At 42.1% G+C, this 23298-nt stretch overlaps 1 protein-coding gene across 1 annotated transcript in view; it reads right to left on the reverse strand.

Annotated features, from left to right (window-relative positions):
• Window positions 1–198: 198 nt before the first annotated feature.
• Window positions 199–23298, reverse strand: part of Pon1 (paraoxonase 1) — a 26508-nt gene continuing 3408 nt past the window's right edge. The window contains exons 2-9 of the mRNA XM_031381123.1: window positions 19496–19566; window positions 17835–17890; window positions 17314–17482; window positions 14120–14246; window positions 9710–9910; window positions 8185–8266; window positions 4189–4317; window positions 199–582 (exon numbers count right to left, since the gene is read on the reverse strand). Coding sequence (XP_031236983.1) covers window positions 424–582; window positions 4189–4317; window positions 8185–8266; window positions 9710–9910; window positions 14120–14246; window positions 17314–17482; window positions 17835–17890; window positions 19496–19566 — 994 coding nt within the window. The 3' untranslated portion in view covers window positions 199–423. The remainder of the gene's footprint in view (window positions 583–4188; window positions 4318–8184; window positions 8267–9709; window positions 9911–14119; window positions 14247–17313; window positions 17483–17834; window positions 17891–19495; window positions 19567–23298) is intronic.

A 23298-nucleotide genomic window follows, 5' to 3' on the forward strand; every position in this document is an offset into this window, starting at 1 on the left:
GTGAGTGCATTTCTCCCAGTGACAAACTTCTGTCAGTGAGGCCCTACCTCCTAGAGTCCCCAATACTGTCCCCAGCTGAGGACCAAACATTTAGCATATAAACCTGTAGGAACATTTCGTATTCAGATCAGAACACATGTTATGTGGGACTTGAGAAATTTAGCCGTTTGGATGAAAGAGAGTTTTTTGTTTGTTTGTTTGGTTTTTATTGATAAATTATGTCTTTAAGTAGTCTGAGACTAGCACTGAAGAAATCCTTGCTAGTTAGGATCTATTGCCAGGAAACACTCTGATACCTTCTTATGTCTAAGATTAAGGTCAACATTCATTGCTCAGCAGAGATCACTGTGGTGCGCACCTTAGAATATGGCAAAGGACTGAAATAATGGCCTCCCTTTGAATGACGTGGGTGCAGCTGGTTTGTCACAGATCACAGTAAAGAGCTCTGTGGAACACAGTGCCAATCAGCAGTTTCCCTTTGTACACAGAGGCGACTGTCGTGCCTTGCAGTACGGTGCCATTCTCTGCATAAACTACAGTTACTTTGGGGTCTTCCGATAAAATGTTCTGGATTCGAAGTACCTGTCAAAGAAGTAACATAAGATGACGATATTTTTTTAAGCCACTTAAGTCTAAAGTTTAAAGTTAAACTTGGAGTTATTTCTCCCTTAGATACCTTATATCATATAATTTCATCAGCTGTGTTCTGTTCTAAAATTATTTTAAGGCCACTGCTTCCTCACTTGTGATTGGTCACATTTTGATCATGTGACCCTTGATAGCGGTGCACATATGAGCACGTGTAGAGGAGGCAGGGCAGATAAGCAAGCACCGCAGCCTGGATGTGAGAAGTTAGGGCATACTAAGGAACACAATAAATGGAATGCGTACACTGAGTTTCTGTTCAGGGAGTCATGATTTGATTGTTCAGTTGGTTGATTAGCACTGAGACAGTCTTTCTACATATCTGAGGCTGGCTTTGAACTTGCACTTCTCCTGCCTCAGACTCTTAAGTATTGGGTTACATGTGTGTGTGCACGACCATGCCTCAAAATATCTTGATTTACAATGTAGACAAAAGTGAAAGCTTGACCCAAGAATCCATCTCTCTGTAGCATACGTACCTATTCTTCTAAGTGGAAGAAGGTTCTACATCTTAAGTAGAAAAGATTTTTAAATCTAATTTCCTTCACTTAACTGAAAAATTCAATCACATCATTTTTTTCATGTTAAATTTCATGTTAAATTTGCCATATGTCATAGCTAGTATGTGGTTCTTTCAGGTAACAAAACGACTTTAAATAACAAAACCTTATACGAAGAACATATTGGTAAGGTAGGGGGACGTGGTGTGTCTAGGGTCTTCCGTTTACTTAGATTGTGTCTTCACTGCAGACTTAGATAAGTCAGGTCAAATTACTTCTAAATTCTCCTTTGACAAGGATAGAATACTGTAAATTAAATAGAAAGCTATCAGGACAGAGTGCCCAGTGGGGCAGTGTGGGGAAGCCAGGGCCCCAGCATAAAAGGGTCAATGGCAGGGTTCAAATGACTTCCAACCCAGCTAGCTCCTCAGACATGTCCTAGGAATGGCTGTAATGTGAACTTGTTACATACAAAGAAATCGGTAAGGACACACCTCAGTTTAATAAGCCTCTTGTTCATAAGAACTAAATCTTCTATGGGCAGTATATTAAAAGTATTATATTCTATTTCCCTTACCAGATTCATCATCAGAACGGGAGCAATTCTTTTTTTCCCCAGAACAATAAAGCAAACCCTTGCTAGAGCAAAGGACCCAAGTTTACCAGATGAACTAACAAGCAAGAACAATTGGAATTGAGCATTCTGCTCAGCTTTTTTATATGCTGAGCACTCCACAGCACACATTTCTTCAATTCTATTAAATATACACTTGAGGAAGCCTAATAGCAAAAAACTAGCAAAAGACACAAAAGATTACCATTAAATGCAATCATAATTTCCTGTAAATTTGGAGATAATAGGGTTGGGAGCCATTCATATTAGTTTTTTTTTTCAATACAAAGATATAGGAAGATGGTGTGTGTGTGTGTGTGTGTGTGTGTGTGTGTGTGTGTGTGTCAGTCTGTCTATCGTTTTAGGTTAGTAAGACTAATTTAAACTAAGCTTTAAAATGCACATTCATTCAATAAAGTAACAACAAAGTAACAACATGTTGCTTGATGGAGTAACAGGCATAGCTCCTCCATACTAAGTACTCAAGATAGGTGCTCTGAGATCCAGTGGATAAAGGGTCTCACTGCCAAGCCTGACAACCTGAGTCTCCCATCCAGGATCCACACAGTAAGAGAGAACCAATCCTCCCAGGCCCAAGTTGTCCTGTGAGCTCCACATGTGTGTCATGGCATGCACTTGCATGTGCACATACACGCAGACACTCAAACACATGAATAAATGGAATAAAAAGTTCAAATGGAGATCATTGGATAAGTCATGGGTAATGTGCAAGTGATGATGGCAAATGGGTTTCCAATTTTTATTATTTCCTCTGTAAATAAACTCAAAATAGCATGCCCAATAAAGACAATGGACAAAACAGGATCTTTGAGTACTATAAGGAAGGGAGAAGTCTTGCTGGGGATGTATAGATAGGATGGCCATACACTGGTCCTCTTCATGACCTTGTACAGTCAACTTTCTCCATAAGTTCCACATCTCCAGATCTAGGGGACCTCAGATGGAAATAGAAATGTGTATGCGCGTGTGTGTGTGTGTGTGTGTGTGTGTGTATGTTGTACATACATGAGAATAGCAAGAATACACTTTCATTTTCTATCACTATCCCTTAAATAAAGCCACATAGTTATTTATATAGCATTTACAGTGTGGGTATTATAAGTAAATGAAGGAGTTTAAATATACAGAAGTGGCTGAGGAGACCTTTCTGTGAGTAAGAGCATTTGCTCTGTAAGTGCGACTCCTAGAGTCCTTGAGTTTAGATGCCTAGCACCACAAAGGAGCTGGGCATGGAGATTCGAGCTTGTCATCCCAGCAGTGGAGAAGTGGAGGGAGACAGATCCCTGGCTTATTTCTAGTCTATTGGCAAGCTCCAGATTCAGTGAGAAGCCCTGTGTCAGAAAATGAGGTGAAGAAGCAGCTGGGAAGATAAACAACATTGACTTCTGGCCTCCTCTTATGTGTTCACATGTACAAAGGTCCACAAACTCACACATATACACAAAGTATACAAGAGGTTGGATGTGCATGGATCCTGCTAAAATACCATAAAACTTCATACAAGGGACTTGAGTTTTCTATTCTTGGTGACTACAGAAGCAGTTCAACATAGATATGGAGAGAGGCTGAGGTGATGCCCTAGATGAAGGACTGATTCAAGGGAAGAGAAGGTTGTAAAGGAAAATGGATAACAAATGGATACAGCCCCTCAGTGTGACACTATGGTATTTTTTAAATTATTGTGATTTCCTAAGTTGGAGGAACTCACTATTGAAATAAGGATGTGGGCACCATCCATTGTTGGAAGTCCTTACTTCCAACCTTCAGGCCCATACTCCCTAGGCTCTGACTTGCACCAAAGCCTTCTTGAAGAGGCCTCTCCAGTTCATCTTCTTGCATGCTGGAAAGGCCTGAGATGAAGTAGATCCCCAACCCCAATTTTTTCCCCCTGTGGATGACTCCTGGCTGACTAAAGTCTCTGCTAAGTGCTGCTTCCGTCAAACACCCCTCCATTTTTGTTTGTGCATTCATTTTGTTTTGCTTTTATTTTTCCAGTGTTGGGGTACTTTTTCCCCAGTTTTTCACATGTGCTAGGTAAGTTTTCTTTACTGTGTTAGACTCCACACTACTTATTTCCTTCTGATTTTGATCACCATTTTGTGCAGGGGGGTGGGGAGGAGGCGGCACACACACAGCCCCTTGTTACTGTGTCAGCTCCTGTTGGTGTCCTTATACAAAGGTGCCCACACCTTTGTAAACGACCCCTACCCCAATTACCCAGTAATAAAGGGCCACCTGTGCCCTTCCGGGACTCTCACCAGAACACCTCTGCAGACCTTTTGACTTATGAGCACCTGGATCATCTGGTACATGCCCCTCTCTTATTTGCACAAAAAAGGGAGAATTGTGTTTTCAGTTGAAATCTGGTGGTTAGGGCCAGCTTGTGTCCACTTCACCCTGCAAACTGACCTCTGAGCCGGGAGGATTCTCCGAGTCATAGAAAAAGATCCTCATCCCATTGGGATGACATCCCACCCAGAGGTCTCCTGTCACAGGATCCACGGAGATGTTATCCACAAGGGTGTCAAAGTTGAGGACCTGCCAAGGGACAAAAGAAGTAGCATGAGGAGTTGAAGGGCTGCCCAGAGTCAGTTCAGGAGACAATCCTCCTGCCCTAGACCACAGAAGTATAATGGAGCCCAATTCAGCTTCACTGCAGGGATGCATCTGGCCTTCTGGCCATTCTATTGGGTGCAAAGCTGTGCTGGGGGTAGGGGATGGTTTACAAGACAAAGGCTGGTTCTTAAGAGTTAAGTGAGATCATTTGTCCATGAATCTAAAGCCAAAAAAGTTATTTAAGTGTAACATCAATCCATTCTTTGCAAAGAGACATGTGTGTGTGATCTGTTTACAAATATTCCAAAACCAAACAAGAAATGTAGATTCATTTCTGAGGAGGAACATGGAGGAAATGTAGGTTTTTTTATGGCTAATCATAGGCTGCGTAGCCAGGAAAGTAATGATCACCTAGGGTCTAATGTTTGCCTTGAAGTTGAGGGGAAGTTTGTTGTTTTGCTTCCTGATGTTATTCAACTCCCTGCTCCTTTGCTTTTCCCCTCTAAATAGAAGCTGCAAATGCATGATGGCTGCACAGATTGCAGTTGTGGCTTTGTGCCGGCATCATAAATAACAGCAACAATTCCTGATTCCACCATTCATCATCCTGGCTGCCTTCTACCGGGAAGAAATCCCATCTGTTTGTTTACCTCTAATTCTCACTGGAGAAACAATATCTTCTGTGCACTTCTGAGTCCGGTGATCTCAGTACCCAGGGACCCTGGAAATAACTGGTCGTGACTCTCTGAAAAGGTCTGAGCGTGGGCAGGCAACTGTAATGTGCTGCCACTGCCGTCTGCTTCCTGCTCAAAATGAGAACTGTCCCTGCATGTCCACGGAGGGATTAGAGGGTTCAGGTGACCTGGCAGAGCTTCACGCTCACTGTCAGGAAGAGCTGTCAGCCTTCAGCCTGGAAAGAGGCTGTGTTAGCCATAGGAGGTGGCTGAGCAAGCACCTGCAGGTCAAAATCTACTCCTGGTTCTTTCCAACCTCCAGGAGCCATCTACTCGGTGGCAGCTCTCTGTTTACAGGCTTACATTAGCTTCTTTGAGTGAGAAGAGGTGTTATCTAGTGTTCCACTGCTAGTATGGAGCAGAGAATTTGCCAGTGGCAAATCCCATGGTGGATGGAAGCCTGCTGAGAACCCCCATGGGAGTGAGAGGGGCACTGGGAAGTCTCAGAGTGCATCCACTCTGCCCACAATTATTATCTACTCCACCAGGCGCTCAGCTCCTAGAGTGTGCAGAGTATTGGACAGATATAGCTTCCGCCAAAGTCCAGCCAGCCACCAGCCAGCAGACAGCCCAATCTGGGTCCAGAAATTCACTCTTACCTTGTAAGTACCCAATGCCTAGCAAGGTGAATAAAATAAAATAAAAACCATTGCAATGGGCGTCTACATACCACAATCCCACAAAGATGTATGGAAGATACTCAAGACTAAATAAGACACTAGATGGAGTGTTGATAAGGCAGCTCCTCATCTAAGCGCTTGTCACTTTCCCCATAGGGCCTGGATTTGATTCCCAGACCTACCTAAAAGAAATGTCCTGAATAAGGAGCTGGTTTTTGTTGTTGTTTGTTTTGTTTTGTTTATGTTAACACCGAGATATTTTGAGAACTCCAGATGACTGAAATGTGGCAAATTCTAAAGAGTCAGAGTCTTGGGAAAGAGGAGAATTCCTTTCCCTGTGGTAATATACAGGGAGCATACCCTTTGTCATCATAACCATTTCTAAGTCGACAACTGAGCAGCGTCAGGTACAGGCGCATGTTTGTACAGCTGCCCCTAACAGCCAACCATCTCTAGAACTTTCAACCAACCCAAAAAACCTCTGCAGCCATTATATGGTCATTCCTCATTTCCCATCATTCTGTTGTACCAATAAATTTAAAATATTTTAAATATTAAAATTATTTTAATTATTCTATTTGGTAGGGGATAATATCTTGCTTTACAACTCAAGGTAGCCTCTGACTCAGAATCCCCCTGTTTTAGCCTTTTGAACACTGGGATTACAGGTGTGAACCACCATGGATGGCTCTAGGTTCTTCGAATAAGTAAAGTCATGATATCTGTCTGGCTATAAGTGAAGTCATGATATCTGTCTGGCTTACTTCACTTAGCATAATGTCATAAGTTCATTCATGTTGTACCCTTCCTTTGTAAGACTGAATAATGTCCCATTGTATGATTACATTACACTTGGGGCAGGACATACACTATTCACCTTCATCACATATTTGATAACTGACTTTAACAAGTTGCTCAAGTCTCTTGGCATTCTGAAGCATTCCTGGGCTAATAGAAAATCACATGATCTCTCCCAAGAATGAATGTCACTGCATTTGACAGGATGGCTTCTGCTAGTTTGGTTATAATGATGAAAGATGACCCTGTTCTGTTACCAGATGTGGAAGCCAGATCTGACCCCTGCCCCTACAGGAGCAAAGCCCTTGAATTCCGTGTTAAGTGTATATGGAATTGAGTTTTATTGCAACATTCCTTAACATTCACTTTGCAGTAGTACCTGCCGTTATAAGCACAGTCTGTTGTTAATCCCTAAGCCAGTTGCTGTATGTGAAATTTCATTTCTCTGCAGCTAGTATTAAACTAGCTCTGCCAATGATTTTTAACGTCAAACGCGATGTTAGATTTGATGTTGCTCTGAGGCAATTTCCTCTGAGTGAGGCCCCACATGATGATTCCTGGGACATAGTGACAGAAACAGTCATGCAATTGCCAGTGACAGTGCTTCTTGCTGTGGGCATGGGCGTTAGCAGCATGATATCTTGTGACTTTGTAGTGACAGGGGCCACTTTATAACGTTCTATTTACAAGCCCCCTTTATGCAATTCTAATTTCTAACCAAAACTTTTATCCTAGACCAGAATTAGAAAGGGAAAAGGTGAAGCCCTGACATGTAGTGAGCCCCCCCCCAACAGTAATTAAACAAATGTTTGCTAAATGCTTATTAGATATTAGGAATTCTTTCAGTAATGAACAGAAAAAAATCTGACCTGGTGAATCCTATAGATAATTAAGAAGACTTGTAAAATGTATAGTGTGCTGGTAAGAAACACTGGAAGCAAGAACTAAGCCACTGAGGAGTGAGGATCTATGGCGAGGTGGGCTGGTGTTCAGGCTGCTAGTAGTTTGGATTTTTAGGGAAGGTCTCACTGAAGTGTCCCATCAATAAGAAGTGAAAGATGAAAGAGCACAGAAACGTGGAAGACAAGGGTCAAGGGTTTGCTGCTGGGTCCCTGGGAACAGCTAGAAAAAGGAGAGGTGGCAGTGGCAGCATGTCTGGGAGTACCAAGGTCACCCGCTCAGCCATTGTGAGCTTGTGGCTATTGTAGAGGGAAACAGTGAGATATGCGAGGAGACTGTTTCTCTCACCATAAAGGGAAGAGAGAGAGAGAGAGAGACAGAGACAGAGAGACAGAGAGACAAAGACAGAGAGACAGAGACAGAAACAGAGACAGAGACAGAGAGACAAAGACAGAGAGACAGAGACAGAGACAGAAACAGAGACAGAGAGACAGATACAGAGACAGAAACAGAGGGGGGGGCCAGGCAGAGAGGGAAAGCAACCCATCTTAAAGTTCTCTAGAGCAGAAAGTCTCAGAGTTGCCTTGGTGTGATGCCTGGCTTGCTGTTTTCCATTCTGCCACAGAGTAAAAGTGAACAACAAACACACAATGATCCTGATGGCTCCTAACCAAATAAGTGGAAAATTGCTTCACACCTACTCAAATTAGAGAATTCCTTTCTCCCCACTTTTAATTTCACAAATCAATTAGAATCTAATTATCACTCTGCAAACTTACAGTGTTAATGCAGCTTACCTTCAATGGCGTTAAAGTCCAATTAGCATGCTTTTCATACACGTGAATCTTGTGAGCCAGCAATTCAGCTATGTAGACATACCTTCAAAGAAGAAAGAGCTCCGTCAAAGTGCTTGAAGTAATGCCAAAAGCTGAGTTGAGAAAACTTGTCTTGGAGTGCAACTTTGCTTAGAAAACTAGAAAATGGAATTTATCTCAAAGCAAACTCAATTCTGAAAGAGCCTAATGAGTCCATAGGGCACAACCTGTTTGATCACGGGAGTCTTTACTTAAGGTTATAAACACTCATCCTTGATCAATAGAGTAGGAGCTCAATGCTAACATCAGCCCTTAATATTTACATTGTACACTGTTCCCTTTGATTTGTTAACACAGTGGCAGGCCCTAGGTTCTACATGTCAGAAGGTAGTAAGGTCAAGCTTTGGGGAGCATCGGGCAATCCTCTTAATGACAGTCCTCTGGTTCAGCCAGAGAGAGTATGAGAGAAGACAAGCATTTGTCCTCAGTGGAGAGAAGTCTTCCTTTCTTTCTGTTCTGAGCCTGATCCTAACATGGGTTAGGAACATGAACAAAGGGTAACACTATGCACCATAAAAATTCCTGAGGAGACTAAGCACCGTACATTCTAGAGCAATACGAGAAGCAGTGTGTTCTTATCTTCTGTGGGAATCACAGACAATATGCAAAACAAAAAACTTCTCACATTACTTTTTCTGTATTCCTGATGCTCTGACATTCTTGGTGAGATGAGGCAGGGCATGGATGGATGATGGACAGATTTTGTATGCACATTGATGCTATCCAAAGTGTGGAGCCCAGACCAATAGTGATCTGTGAACTGTTGCAAAGCCAGCATGAAATAGTAGACTGTATCACTAACAGTTACATTGACTCTTTCGCACAGTAAGTATGGCGGATTAAAGGAGAATGGTCCCCACACACCCCTATATTTGAATGCTTATTTTCCCCTCACCCTCCCCACACACTTCCCCCCACCGCAGTTGGTAGAGCTGTTTGGGAAGGATTAGGAGATGTATTAGAGAACATCACTGGGGGTGGGCTTTGAGGTTGAAAAAACCTGTGGCATTCTGAGTTAACACCTTCCCCTACCTCAACATGTAAGCTCTTAGCTACTTCTCCAGCAATGTACCTGCCTGCTTGCCTGTTTGCTCATCATAGATGCACCTTCTGGGACTGTGAGCCCATAATTCAGTGTTCTGTTCTATAAGTTTCCTTGGTTGAACTCTTTACAACTATACAAAAGAAACTAAGAACAAGAGTTGCTGATGAGGGAGGGAACCAGGGCCTTGCTTAACATTCTAGTACATACCCTTTTCATGATACAGCCCAACTACATACTACATTCACTTTTTAGAGAATTCTTAAATATCAGTAGTGTTGACGTTTCTCCAGTTTCATCTTACTAACATAACACAACAGATAATCATATTACATAGGAAAGGACTATATTCTAAAGCCATATTAGGAGACTCCAAATACATTGTATTCTAGAAAGCACACATACTTGCCATCAAGGGAAATGCCAATGCCATTAGCGAAATCAAATCCTTCTGCTACCACCTGTATTTTATCTGGACTGTAGTAAACAACATTGGACCACGATAGACCCAAGTACATTTCCCAGGACCGTAAGTATGGGTCAGCAAAATAGTGATCATTTGTGGCATAAAAGCTCTCAGGTCCAACAGCAGCTATATCATTGATGCTGCAATTTAAAAATATACAAGGTTATACACAGAAAGGTAGCACTTGAAAGCAAAAACAAACAAACAAAACAACTCATGCACTGGTATTTACTGGTCTAGTCTTAAAATCAGAAGACAAGATGGAGTCCTCACACCATCAGAGATAGCCCAGAATCACTATGACATCAGTTCTAGCCAACCTCCAAAGACACTAAGGTGATTATTAGCACTGAGACATAAAAGTCATACAGGCTGTAGTATAAATGTAGTGTTGTGGTGTGTGTGTGTGTGTGTGTGTGTGTTTGTGTGTGTGTATGTGTGTGTGTGTGTATGTGTGTACTAGGCCAGAAGTCATTATCAGAGTAAGGTGAATCAGCACACGTGACACTGACTCCTGTCAGTCAACCTCATTATAGCACAGAGTGAAAGCATTGACTAGCTACCACTGTGATTTAAGCATTGTTAGCTATGTGATCTAGGGGAAGGTCAACCCTTTTGCATGTTGGAGGCCTCAGTTTCCTTCTCAGTGACAAAGAGATGATGGCCTCTTCTAGCAGTTGCCATAAAGTTCTTTTCCTCTTAACTGAAGGAGCCTGTGAGCAAGTATGTTCAGAAGTGGTGTCTGGCTCTTTTTCTTTCTGATTAGCATTTTCTCTGTGATCCTGAAAATGTAAGCTATATGAGTCTATTTTTCAGCTTTAATAGGTACAATAGCAAACACATAAGTGACTCATTCCTTGCTGATTGAGGTGATGGAAGTTCCCCGGGGGGCATGATCTGAGAGAAAATTATCCTTGCTCTACCACAGAGCACATAGAGCACATTGGCGTCAGCTGTGACGCAGCCAAGCTCAGGAGAGAGGGAGATGGGGCTCAGAGCCTCAGTTTCTCATCTGTAAAGAGAGCTTAAACGATTTTCCCCTCAAAGTTGCACGGCTCATTAGAAAAGCCTACGGTCCGGAATCTCAACTGTGGAATCACAGTAGGCATTACAATGAGCCAATGCTGTCAGCTATGCAGGGAGCCAGGCTCACTAAGTCTTCCATCAACAGCCGCTACTATTACACCAGTGGAGAAAAAAAAAGTCCATGGAGTTATGTTGAGTCTGTGTAGGTTTTGGACAAAAACTGACAAGCTGCTTCTACCTCTCTTTTTTAAGCAGATTTTAGAAATTAGTTGCTGTTCTCCATGGAAAAGGAGCAGATGGGAGTGGTTTGGAGTAATAGCTTGGAAATTTGATATACTGTTTGAATCTAAGTCTGCCTGCTATCCTCACAACGTGGGGCCACAGCATGTCACCCATCTTTGAACTACTGCCTGAAACTCAGTGTTCTTTCTGTAGCTTGTCATGTTGGGTACAGATGAAATAAAACTGTAAGTATAGAAGCCTTGCCATAGTGCCCTGTATACATAAAGGGGCCAATAATAATAGCTGTGATGTTGTTATTTACAGGATTAGCTTATGACAGATTTACTAATCCAAAGATGAATACCATAAACAACCCTAATATATGAAATGGCAAATGCACATACTAATCCTTGTGTACAGAGAGCCAGATTTTAGTGAACTGTGGAGTTCTGGTCACTTGCAGTCTAGCTCTATGCTGCCAATACAGAATATTTTCATAACGGGCCTAGGAAAAAAATGCATTCTTGTTCTGTAAAATTTGGAACACTGGAGGTGTCCAATATTAAATGGTTACTAAAAAATAATAATTTTTGCAATTTCTTGTTACTTCCAGTACCAGCTCTGGCTCCAAGCTAATCCCAGCTACATTAATGACTGACGTTGTCATCTCAGGCAATGGCACACACAGATAGGCCAGGTCTTAGAAACAATTAAATCCACATGTGGCATAAAGTTAATGCCAACTTAAGGAGCTGCTCCCAAGCAGTCAGTAAATCCTGTGCTTAAGGCATAACACCTCACTGCAGCAGAGCCTCCTCACACTCTTACACCTCACAGCAGCAGAGACTCCTCACACTCTTACACCTCACTGCAGCAGAGCCTCCTCACACTTTTACACCTCACTGCAGCAGAGCCTCCTCACACTCTTTCACCTCACTGCAGCAGAGCCTCCTCACACTCTTACACCTCACGGCAGCAGAGACTCCTCACACTCTTACACCTCACTGCAGCAGAGACTCCTCACACTCTTACACCACTCCTCACACTCTTACACCTCACTGCAGCAGAGCCTCCTCACACTCTTACACCTCACTGCAGCAGAGCCTCCTCACACTCTTACACCTCACTGCAGCAGAGACTCCTCACACTCTTACACCTCACTGCAGCAGAGCCTCCTCACACTCTTACACCTCACGGCAGCAGAGACTCCTCACACTCTTACACCTCACGGCAGCAGAGACTCCTCACACTCTTACACCTCAAGGCAGCAGAGACTCCTCACACTCTTACACCTCATTGCAGCAGAGACTCCTCACACTTAACGTTAGTTACCAGCATTGCCTCAGTGTTTCCATTTTCCATGGTTTTCTCTGAATATTTTTTGAGAGTTCTTCAGATACTCGATGGCCTCATTCTGGCTGAGATTAGAGACATGTGCCATCATGCCTGCCGTATGTGGGGTTGTACTGGGCATTGAATCCAGGGTTTTGTGTATGGGGGACAAGCATTTTTCAACACCCCGTCTCCTAAATGACACTTGTTGTATAAATAGAGACTTCAACCTTTAATCTACCTTTAACCTATTCTTTCTGCTTGATCTTATCCTAAGTATGCAGAAAACCTGGGCTTTGACTCCTACTTGGACAATAGTGGATTCATTAAGCTTTATTCAGTAACTTAACTGCTTCCCACTTTGCTTCCTTGTCTTCAGAGCCGCTAAGTGAGGAGGGAGAGGAGACACAAAGGTGAAGCAGTGTCTACTAGATGCCAAGACTTTGCTAATGGACTGCAACAAATTCAGATCTAAATTTGCAAACACCAAGGTGGATGAATGCTGTTCTTAGACTATACAAGAAGATGCAGGACTTCTAGAAAACCATAATAAAAGTTATAAACGTTATTTGGGGAGAAAATATTCAATTGTCTTAAGTCTTTCACTGGCCCCACAGACCACTTTTTCATAGGCAAAGTGAAAAGGTTGATGTTGGTGGTTGGTCTGGTTCTGTGTATACAAATGCTAAATTCTGAACCCCAAGATCTGGTTGCCTTCAGACAAGCAAATGCTCATGTACAACGGCCTGTGTTGTGTAAATTTTGCTCCCTAATTTAAAGCTAATAGTTAAATAAAAGTGTCAATAGCCAGTTACTGGAGAGAATAGAGGGAGGTAGGGCTTCACTTATCAGGCTGCAGGAGGTACCATAATGAGCAAAAGGAGGAAGAAGGAGAGAGAAGGAGTGAGAAGGGGGAGGAGGAAGAAGAAGAGGACGAGGGAAGAGGGGAAGAGGAGGAGGAGGAAGAGGAAGAGGAGCAGAAAGAAGGACAGAGAGAACAGGAGGTCCCCATTAGATGTGATGGACCAGGAGCATGTGGCTGAGGGAAATGATCCCTGAGGACAGACTGATGGAGCAGAAACAACCCAGGCGAGATTCAAACAGCAAGTACATGAGGAGCTCAGCTGGGAATTAGCCAATAAAGCATATAGAAACATAGTTTGGAGGTAATCTATCTAGTATTTGTGCTAAGCTGACTAAATAAATTCATAGGAATCTGCCTCAACTATTGGAGGGCTAGCCAGGTCATATTAAAAACTATAGAGTTAATTAAATACTATTTACAACAGCAGATTTACTTTGTATTGGGCTGACGTGTTGAGATCATCAGTTGTCTAATTTTCCCATGTGTTATGTTATCCAGGAATCTAACATGGAGCCCATTATTCCCACGAATGTGCAAAATGCACCACTTGTAGATACATCTCAGAGATGTATAAGATGCACTGTGTTTGCAATGCTCTTTTACATGTGTCTGAAAATCACAAGATTATCTGAGGTTGGTGTTGTAAAGACAATTTCCTTTTTAAATTTCTTTGGATGGCTTGAATAGAGATGCTGAGGATAGGAGATTTGCTACAGTGTCCACCCAGAACAAGAAAGATATAGGAAGAAAGGAATGAGAGCATTCTTAGGGTCCCAGGGTTTCAAAACATTCTGAAGAAAAACATATAGAAGAGTTGAATCTGCCCTGACCCAGAAGAAAAACTAACTGTGGACGAGCCATCTTCCTCAGCTAAGGGAATTGTACTCACAAAGCACCTCCGTACCTAGGCAGAAGTTCATGTTTGATGGTTTTCAGATGCAAAAGTGATCTTTCCTCTTCTTGAAATTTAAACACCTCCACAGTGGACGAGGAGTCTGGATGGTTTACCACCAGTAGGTACACAGTGTTATCTGAGAGGAGATGAAAAACAAAACTGGAGGCATTAGCGAAGCGCTCAGCTGTCAGTTCTATCCACCCCAGAGCAATTTCCACCCACCTCCAACGAGTACTTAGCATGTCAGGTGGATGGAATATTTTCATCTTCATAGAGAAAATCACTCGTGATTGCTCCTAAGAAAAGTGGCTAAAGGAGAAGCTAGTGACAAGCTCTAAAGACTCACAACTTCACAAAAGAAAAAAAAAAAAAAGAAAACAACCTGAACTTTAGAACGAACATCACCAGCACTGAAACTCTAGACAGTTTAGTAAGCTTTGATAGTTCAAATAATCATCACAGGATACCAAGCTGGGGTAAAAGGACTGAGGGTGTGGGAGCTGGACCAGATGCTGTGCTTGTGTGAAATTTACACAGTGCATAGTGAGCTTGCCTGCAGTTTACATAGTGGAATATGACAAATGCCTCAGGAAGGATGTCAGAGAGAGAGAGACAGAGACAGAGATAGAGACAGACAGAGACAGAGACAGAGACACAGAGAAAGACACAGAGAGTCACAGAGACAGACACAGAGATAAAATACAGAGAGAGGGAAAGTTAGACATAAAAGAGTACTCTAAGTGGTCAAGAAGGTATGAGGTAGCTCTTGAAACCTCTGACATTATCAAATTGGTATGTAAAGAAACTGGCACACTGTTAAACAGATGTGAACAGAGAAGCCAGCTCAGATGCACTACTTTTGATTCGTGTTAGATTTAAGTACTGCAAAGGGATATTGTAATATGATGAAGAGTCGGTGGATAAAGAGTCAGTCTTCAAAATGATCAGGGACCCTCTTTCCAACAAGATGGCATTAGAGCAGAGACCTACATGAAGCGAGAGTAGACCATGCATATATATGGAGAAATAAGATGTTATGTTGAGGGAAGAGAGTCTACAAAAGCCCTGAGGCACAGGGTTCCCTAATAGTGAGGCTGTGATTGAAGCCAAGAAAAGAAAAAGTGGGGGAGCTAAGGTGGCAGAGGAAGAGGACCATGAGCACTCTTTCTGGGGGTTAGGTTTGATCATTTGGGACCATGAGCAAGAAATAACATGTCTTGGGTCTACAGCAGAAATCCAGGTGTAGAAAGAGTAGAATGCATGTTATCAGAATAACACTAACCAAAAAAAGGAAGGGACAGGAGAGCCCTCTGACAGGAAGAATCAAATGCCCCTGGGGGCATAATCCCCAGATGAAAGCAAGGGTTAATTAAAACCAGAATTCATATTGTATACAGGAGATTCTACTTCTAGAAGTTGATCTTCAAAAAATGTGTATAGAGGATCCATGTGTAAGAGTGTCACCTTGGAACTGCTTGCAAACAGAAAAAAGTGAACCCTTTCTTTACATCCATGCAAAGTGGTGATGCTCCAGAGGTCTCACACAACTGAACCCCGAGAACCTCCAAAGTGGGTCTAAACTCAAAGACTCCCAAGGAAACCCAGGACACAGTGCTGAAAATGACAGCTACCTACAAAAAAGGGTCTGCAAATGCTACAACAATTTTATTTTTTTTTTAAGTATATACACACCAAACACTATATTTCTTTACATTTAAATTATTTTCAAAATAAAATAAAGTGGCAAAGATTGATTGAGAGTATAGAAAGACCATTGACAAGTATATACATAAGCACACACATATAATTGGTGTTCAACCATTTAAGTTGAAAGTGATCAGCAGAGAGGTACACAAACAGAAGTATCTAGGAAGAGCCTTCAGAAGTAGGGCTGAAGATCTAAAGGGAAATAACATTAATAACCTATATTTGGGGCATTCTCCTAGAATGCCACACAGACAGTGGCATTAGTTTGAAATGTGTGAAAGAAATAAGGAAAGAGGCAGGAAATGTGGAGCTGAGGTATGAGGGACTGACTGCTTAAAGCATTTCAGTGATGGAGGAAGGGGAGCAGAAGCTGCATCCAGAAGCAGGAATAGCAGGGTGGGGAGTGGTGCTCTTGAAGGAGAAAATGGGTAATAGAAAAAAGAGAAAGGGGAGGAGGAAGGAAAGAAGGAAGGAAGGAAGGAAGGAAGGGACAAAGAGAGGAAGAGGGGGTACAGAATGGAAACTGTGAGTGTCAGTGATCCTGTCTGTCCCTTAGACAAGTCTTAACTGCGGTTCCAGCCACACTCAAGCCAGCAGAAGTCAGTTCTCTGGGGTTGAAGCTTGTACGTGGGGATTTTACATCTCCAGCTGTTTCTGTGTGCAACTGGATTGGAGAATTATTACAGTGCAAAGGAAATGGCACCGAACATAAAGGGAATGACAGTGGATAGATGCCTCATGGGTGGGAACATGCAGCTGGAACATCCACCTGAAAACCAGCATCTGAACAGCGAGCAACCTGCCAGGGTGGGGCCAAGAGAGAGCTGGGCAGGAAAGCACTGTGTCTACTGTAGAGCTAGGACTGCAAATGCTTGCATCTTCATTCAACTGTTTAACATGGGGAGAAGATTATAATTGAAGCTGAATATATAACTATTTTGTAGACATAATATGAATATTATTTCATAAAAATTGGTGACTTTAGAAGTCTCAAATAATTGGCGTTTTCAAGTATTAAAATGATTTTTTTTACATGGCTTACTTAACATAGGTGCTGTGGTGGTTTGAATGCACTTGGCCCACAGGGAGTGGTACTCTTAGGAGGTGTGGCCTGGTTGGAGGAAGTTTGTCACTGTGGGGGTGGGCTTTGAGGTCTCATATATATGCTCAAGTCTGGGCAGAGGCAGTCTCTCCTGACTGCCTTCTGATCAAGATCTAGAACTCTTTCTCTAGTACTGTGTCTGTCTGGACACTGTCATGCTTCCTGCCATGATGATAATGGACTGGATCTCTGCTCTGAACCTGTAAGCCAGCTCCAATTAAAGTTTGTCCCTTATAAGAGTTGGCCATGATGTCTCCTGACAGCAATGGAAATTCTAAGACAGGAGGTAAGGTCAAAATCAACAAAAATTATTCATGATTAGCCTTTGGTAGAATAAGGAGAAATATAGGCATTTTTCTCCTTTAAAGGTTTTCATTTTAATATTAATAGTTACCTTCATCTGTGAATGTACTGATCCCATGAGGGTTAAATGAAGATATATCCAATGTACTTCCTATAATTTCTAAATCTGACACTGCTGGCTCCTTCTTGTTCAAGTCCATCAGAAGTATTTTTCCAGGCTTACTGGGATCGAAACTTTTTATTCCAGGATACTTTAACCCCTTAAGAGAATAGTAGAGAAAAAACAGGCATATCATAGATACTTCAAGAGCTGAGAGAGGTGCTGATTAACCCTGTGTCCACTCTGACTGCCCTGTGCCGTAGATGACTGCAGAGCTACCTCTTAACTTCCTGACTCATGTGACAGGCCCACAGAACACTCTGGAAGCAACCGGCTCCTCTATGGTCATCCCCTACACACCTCCTGCCACCTTCATCCAAGCCTACAACACAGTAAGATGACTGCCCATCTCATTGGAACATGGGCACTGGCATACAGAAGACCCACGGAAAACTTATATGGTCAGTCCCAGAATACATTCGAGAATATAATAAATGTCAACAAACACTCACAGTACTAAAGAAAGTTATCCCATTAGGCAGAATCTCTAAGTCTTCTGCACCTGTCTCTGCAGAGAAGGTAAGAAAGAAAGAAAGAGGTTATTTCAAACGTGCAGGAAGCTGATGACCCTTTAGCTACCTCGTCTTGCTTGAAAATGGGTGTCTCATTCTTAGCATCTGTTTGCTAGGTTCATAATGAGTCTTTTCACTCAAATTCATGAGTGTGATCATAAGAAAATTAAAGAATGCATTTTTGTATTTCTTTATTTGTTTTAGGCAGAATTTGTGTTACCTGGGCTAGCCTCAACGTCACTTTGTAAGCTGAGCATAGCCTTGATCTTGATTGTCCCAGGTGAAGGGATTATGGACACATACCACCTTGATTATATGGAATTTATAAAAATTCCAATATCGTCAGCAAGCACAATGGCCATCTGTATTTACTTCAAATCAATAGCTTTTATCTCAGAATTGAGATCTCTCATATATTGCCCTTAGAAAGTGACAGAATATAAAACAGGTCTGATCATTTCAAAAGAGCTTGGTATGAACCTGAACTTATAAACTGCAAATGCATATGCTGTATCACAGTTAGGAATCAATTAAATATCCGAAAAGGATGATGGAAATACAAGCAGATTCCAAATGTATGTTTCAAGTGGGGATAGTTCGTTGATACCCGGGAGCATGCACTTGCTAAGCATAAATACCAATAAAATATCTCTTCAAGTGAACTAATACATTAAATACATTAATCTTTAAATTGTTCAGTTAACATAGAGACAAATGAAGTATTTGGTTTTGTTGTCATACTCTCAATATGTGTATATATTAGTCAAACACTCAGGGATATTTGACAACAACATTATACTTTCCTAGAAAAATTGTTGTGCTGTGAGATATCTGCTCATGCTTAAGAATCTCACCTAAATGACTCTTCTTGGCTAGCTTTCTGGACTATAGGCATCTCAAACAAATAGCTCTAAAAGTAAAAGCCAACAACCATGGCTCACTCCAAACACAGCAAACCCGGACCTCAAATGAGTAGGCTGTAGCTCTGGGATGAGCAGGGTTGAGCTCTGGGATGCTCTGAGTAGGTTAGCGGGAGTCGCCATCCCTCCACCTCTTTATCTTTCCTGACAGTTCTTCCTTCCCAGGGTGGAGGCCAGTCATTATGTTCACAGCTTTCTTTGAAGCTAGATATCAGCCTATACCCCAGTTCTGCGTAATGAGATCTAAGGGGAAATCTACTGAGAACTTCTGGGAAAGACTCTCCTCTCCAACACTCAAAAAAAAAAAAAAGTGCAAGAGAAAAAGCCTTGGTAAATGAGAGAGTCTATTAAAAAATTATTCTTTATTTTAGGCTTTGCACCATTCTTCCCTCTCCCTTTTGCCAGTTCCTTAGGTGTCCTATCACAAAACTATTGTTCTAGATATAGTTTTTGTTCTTTTGACCAAACAATGCCCAATCAAACTGAAACAACTTGGTAATGTGCCCATAGAGTCTAGTCAAACCATATGGTATTCATAATCAACGCTGGACTCCATATTACTCTCCTGGTTTAATGTTGTAATTCTGAACAAAACTGAATTGGTGCATTAAGAAGATATAGAGAAAGATAATTTTTTTCGCATTTAAAATTTGATGCTTCCTCGTCCATCCATACACATACCGATTCCTTTAACAAAATTACAGTTAGGAAGTTCTACCGGTGTTACTTCACGGAAAGCATTTAATCTTGTTCTGGAAGGGAGAAAAGAATAAAATACACATTAAAAGTTCAGAAGGTAGAGAGTTGAGGTGCAAAAGTAAGCCCCCAGAGTTCTCCTTAAGTATCCTTTGCCTTGGGTACACCCTGAGTTAGTTAGTATTCCTGGGCAACTGATTCTTCAAGACCAGTAGGGACCTAGGAGTATAACACAAAGATGAGGAAGATTTTTATGTGCAGAGCTGGGCAGATGCACAAAGAACCGTGTGGTGTCCTCCAGGCTTTGTGCACTGTGGCAATGACAGGGACTATTTCATCTACTGTATTGGGATTCCACTGTGGAAAACTAGGTTGAATGACAGCAAAGCTCCTATTAATGCCACTAATGTCCCAGAGCTGTATACTTCTAAATATATATGCCACTTCATAGTTACAAATCAATTAAACACTTGGAAACCATAATAGAAACATAAACAATCCCAAATGCTTACATTTAAATGGGGATGCCTTCTGTATAATTCAAGAATGTGTATCTCCCACCTGCCTGTTCTGTCTGGCTCTACCGCCCAGATGGGGTGTTTGTTTTTCAGATATGATACTCAAAATGCAGATGTTTAAAAAAGTATTTACAACTTCAGAAACTCATATCCAAGAACAGCCTGCAAAAAGGCATCACACACACATGGGCAAAAATCTAGACACACACTTGTGCACACAGGCAGGGAAATAGCTTATTGACTCTGAGGACATAAGCATCACTGATAGTTGAGCGAAGGACAAAGGAAAAGTGAACAGATGTGAGAAGGAGACACCAGCAGGCTCCTGAACAGAGCAAAGCCATTGATGTGCCATTGAAAGAAGCAGACTGCCATGTTGGCACAGCTGGGAGATCAAAACAACAAATGATGCAGTCTCTAGAACAAATGACACAGTATATAGTCTTAATAAGGACTGAGAATTATCTAAGAGTCCCTGGGACTATCATGTGACTTGTGAAGAGCTGTGATCTTCTCCTCTTGCCTTCCTGGAAATTTAGTTTCTCAGAACATGAGCCAGGAGTGGGTTAAAAAATTGTATAAAACTCTTCCTCACCATGACTGAGAATGCAAAGGATAACAAAAGTTGAGAATGTTTCGCTTCAAAAAAAAGAATGGAGGTATTTCTACCCTCATGCTATTGGCTATCAATCCCCTGGTCTAGGACAATCTGCAGTAATAGGGAACAAGTCATCTCCTTCATGAGAGCACCTGAGTTTGTCCTCCAGCATGACCAGAATGGAAAGTCACTGGCATGGATGATAGAGAAACAGACATGACCAAATAGATGAGACATATGAGCCATAGTCGACTGCTGTGCTCCCTCAGTGAAGGAAGCAGTTTAGAATCCTGTGCCAGAGAAAGAGTGCAAACTGTCCCTTGACTTGGGAAACTGAGAAACATTTCAGAAATGGAAAATTAAAAAATGTCAGACTTGACATTGTCAATGCAACTTGACATTGTCACTGTAAATGCTTATGACAGTGCAATAAAAGGAACACACTTCAGCAATGGCTTACAAACTTTTCAGACCGAGATCTCAACCATGAAAAACATTTTAGATGGTGGGAGCAGACAGCAGGTGTGCACAGACCTGTAAACTACAACAACAACAACAACAACAACAACAACGCACTTGAAAGAAGCTTCACAAAACAATCCAGTAATGCTTGGGGTCCATGCTTTTCCTCTGCTCTGTGAGGGGTTGAGGTCAGGGCTCTGCCACACTTGACCTTTGAGCCATATCTCTGACCCCACGTGGTAATTTCTTAATTCTTGTTTTGTTGTTTCCAGTTCCAATCAATTTTAAAATGTTGGTCATGATTTACCAAGCTTATTTTGTGACCCATCACTAGGAAAAACACTGTTCTTGGAAGAATGTACAGTGACTGTTTACAGGGTATCTTGATGTAGTAAAAGGACAGGTTCAAAATGGTAAGGGCAAAGGTCATAACAGAAGGCAGCGTGGTAGGCAAAGAGGGATTTCAAGCACGTGAAATCATTGATTGTGGAGAAACTTGTGGAAGGGCCCACTGACTTTTTTTTTCACAGTCAATGCACACAAAAAGAATAAAGTAAAACCTGGTTTGCAAGGTCATTAAAAATGACAGGTTTACACAGGACAGAGAAAGGCCAATTGGCTCAGCTGTTCTCAACAAAATAATCCCAGCCTGAGATTTGCACTCTTTTTCTGGCAAGAAGTCAGGAATTCTGCATATTGTTCCTCTGGGCCCAAGTTTATATTCCAGACAAGCGAGGACTCAACCTGATGTTATTGATACCACAGTTCAGGTCCTCCACGTGCCCCTTTTAGCCCTTTAGCACCTCCCTTGTGTGTTTGTTTCCCTAAGTACAAATAGCTAAGATTACAAATCTGAAGTGGCTTAAACCAAGGTTGGAACACAAACATGAAAGCAAATGTACAGTCTACCCTCCCACTCGGCACAATTTACAGAGACCCCTGCAGAGACGAAGAAGCACTGCACACCTATCTGCCTCCAAGTATCTCTCTAGCTCTCAGCTTTAAGGCTGTTCTCTCATTATCAGGAAATAGCATGTCAAGGGTAAATGTTCTGGGTCTCATGAGGAAAGTTCAATGTCTGAGGTATGTCCCTGACTCCAAGATCTCTGAAGTCCATCCAGAAATCACATAAACTTTGCTGTGAGCTGTTCTGTACAAATAGACAGTGGCTCCCTGCCAAAACACACGGGACTCTTCAGCTACCCTGGCACTCTGTGGGCCCAGGTACTTTCATTTGTGCCACCAGCCTTTCCTCACTCGTTCTGGATCTCTTCATGAAGGCTACTGTGTGCCAGTTCCCGCTCTAAGGTCACTTCCACGTACTTCCTTGTTTCATCCTTCAAACAGTTTTTAAAATAAAGATTCATGGTTCTCAGACTGGGAGTATAGCTCAGACAGAGGACTTGCTTGGCATATTCAAGGTCCTGGGATAAGGGTTCAGTTTCACATCTCTCTCTCTCTCTCTGTCTCTGTCTCTCTGTCTCTCTGTCTCTGTCTCTATCTCTGTCTCTCTGTCTCTCTGTCTCTCTGTCTCTCTGTCTCTCTGTATCTGTCTCTCTGTCTCTCTCTGTCTCTCTGTCTCTCTGTCTCTGTCTGTCTGTCTGTCTGTCTCTCTCTCTCTCTCTCTCTCTCTCACACACACACACACACACACACAAATTTTCCTTGTTCCATATGTAAAAGAAAATCAAACACCATCTCATTCAGATGTTATCCCATAACTTAAAAGGTACAACAGAGATATGAAACTAGCTGTCATGATACAAAGCACTCTAGTTTCCACTTCTTTATACTCTTTCACTAGCCCACATCTTTTCTCTACTTTGAATGTGCTTTATTTCATCACCCACAGCTTGTTTCTGCCTTCCAAAGCCTCCCGTGGTCTTCTGTGATGGGATCCGTAGCTCCTTCATTCATTTTCATGGACCATGACACACATGTCTACCAAGTCGCTTGTCATGCTGCTTTTCAATAATTGAGTTTGGACTTCGTTGCTCCCTCTAAATGCTAAAACTGTCTAGTAATGCTACACCATATTGAACCTCTGACTTCCTATGTGGATATGGCAGTATGTACAGGGGGGAGACTCAGATGTCTGCTAAATTGTTCTATGGTACTCTTAGCCTAGTGCATCAGACAGAGAAGAGGGTATAGATACACTGATGGGGACCAGCAGGGATGAAAAGCAATTAAGCCTTAGCCTGGGTGTC

This window comes from Mastomys coucha, unplaced genomic scaffold, assembly GCF_008632895.1.
Source record: "Mastomys coucha isolate ucsf_1 unplaced genomic scaffold, UCSF_Mcou_1 pScaffold20, whole genome shotgun sequence".
Lineage (NCBI taxonomy): Eukaryota > Metazoa > Chordata > Mammalia > Rodentia > Muridae > Mastomys > Mastomys coucha.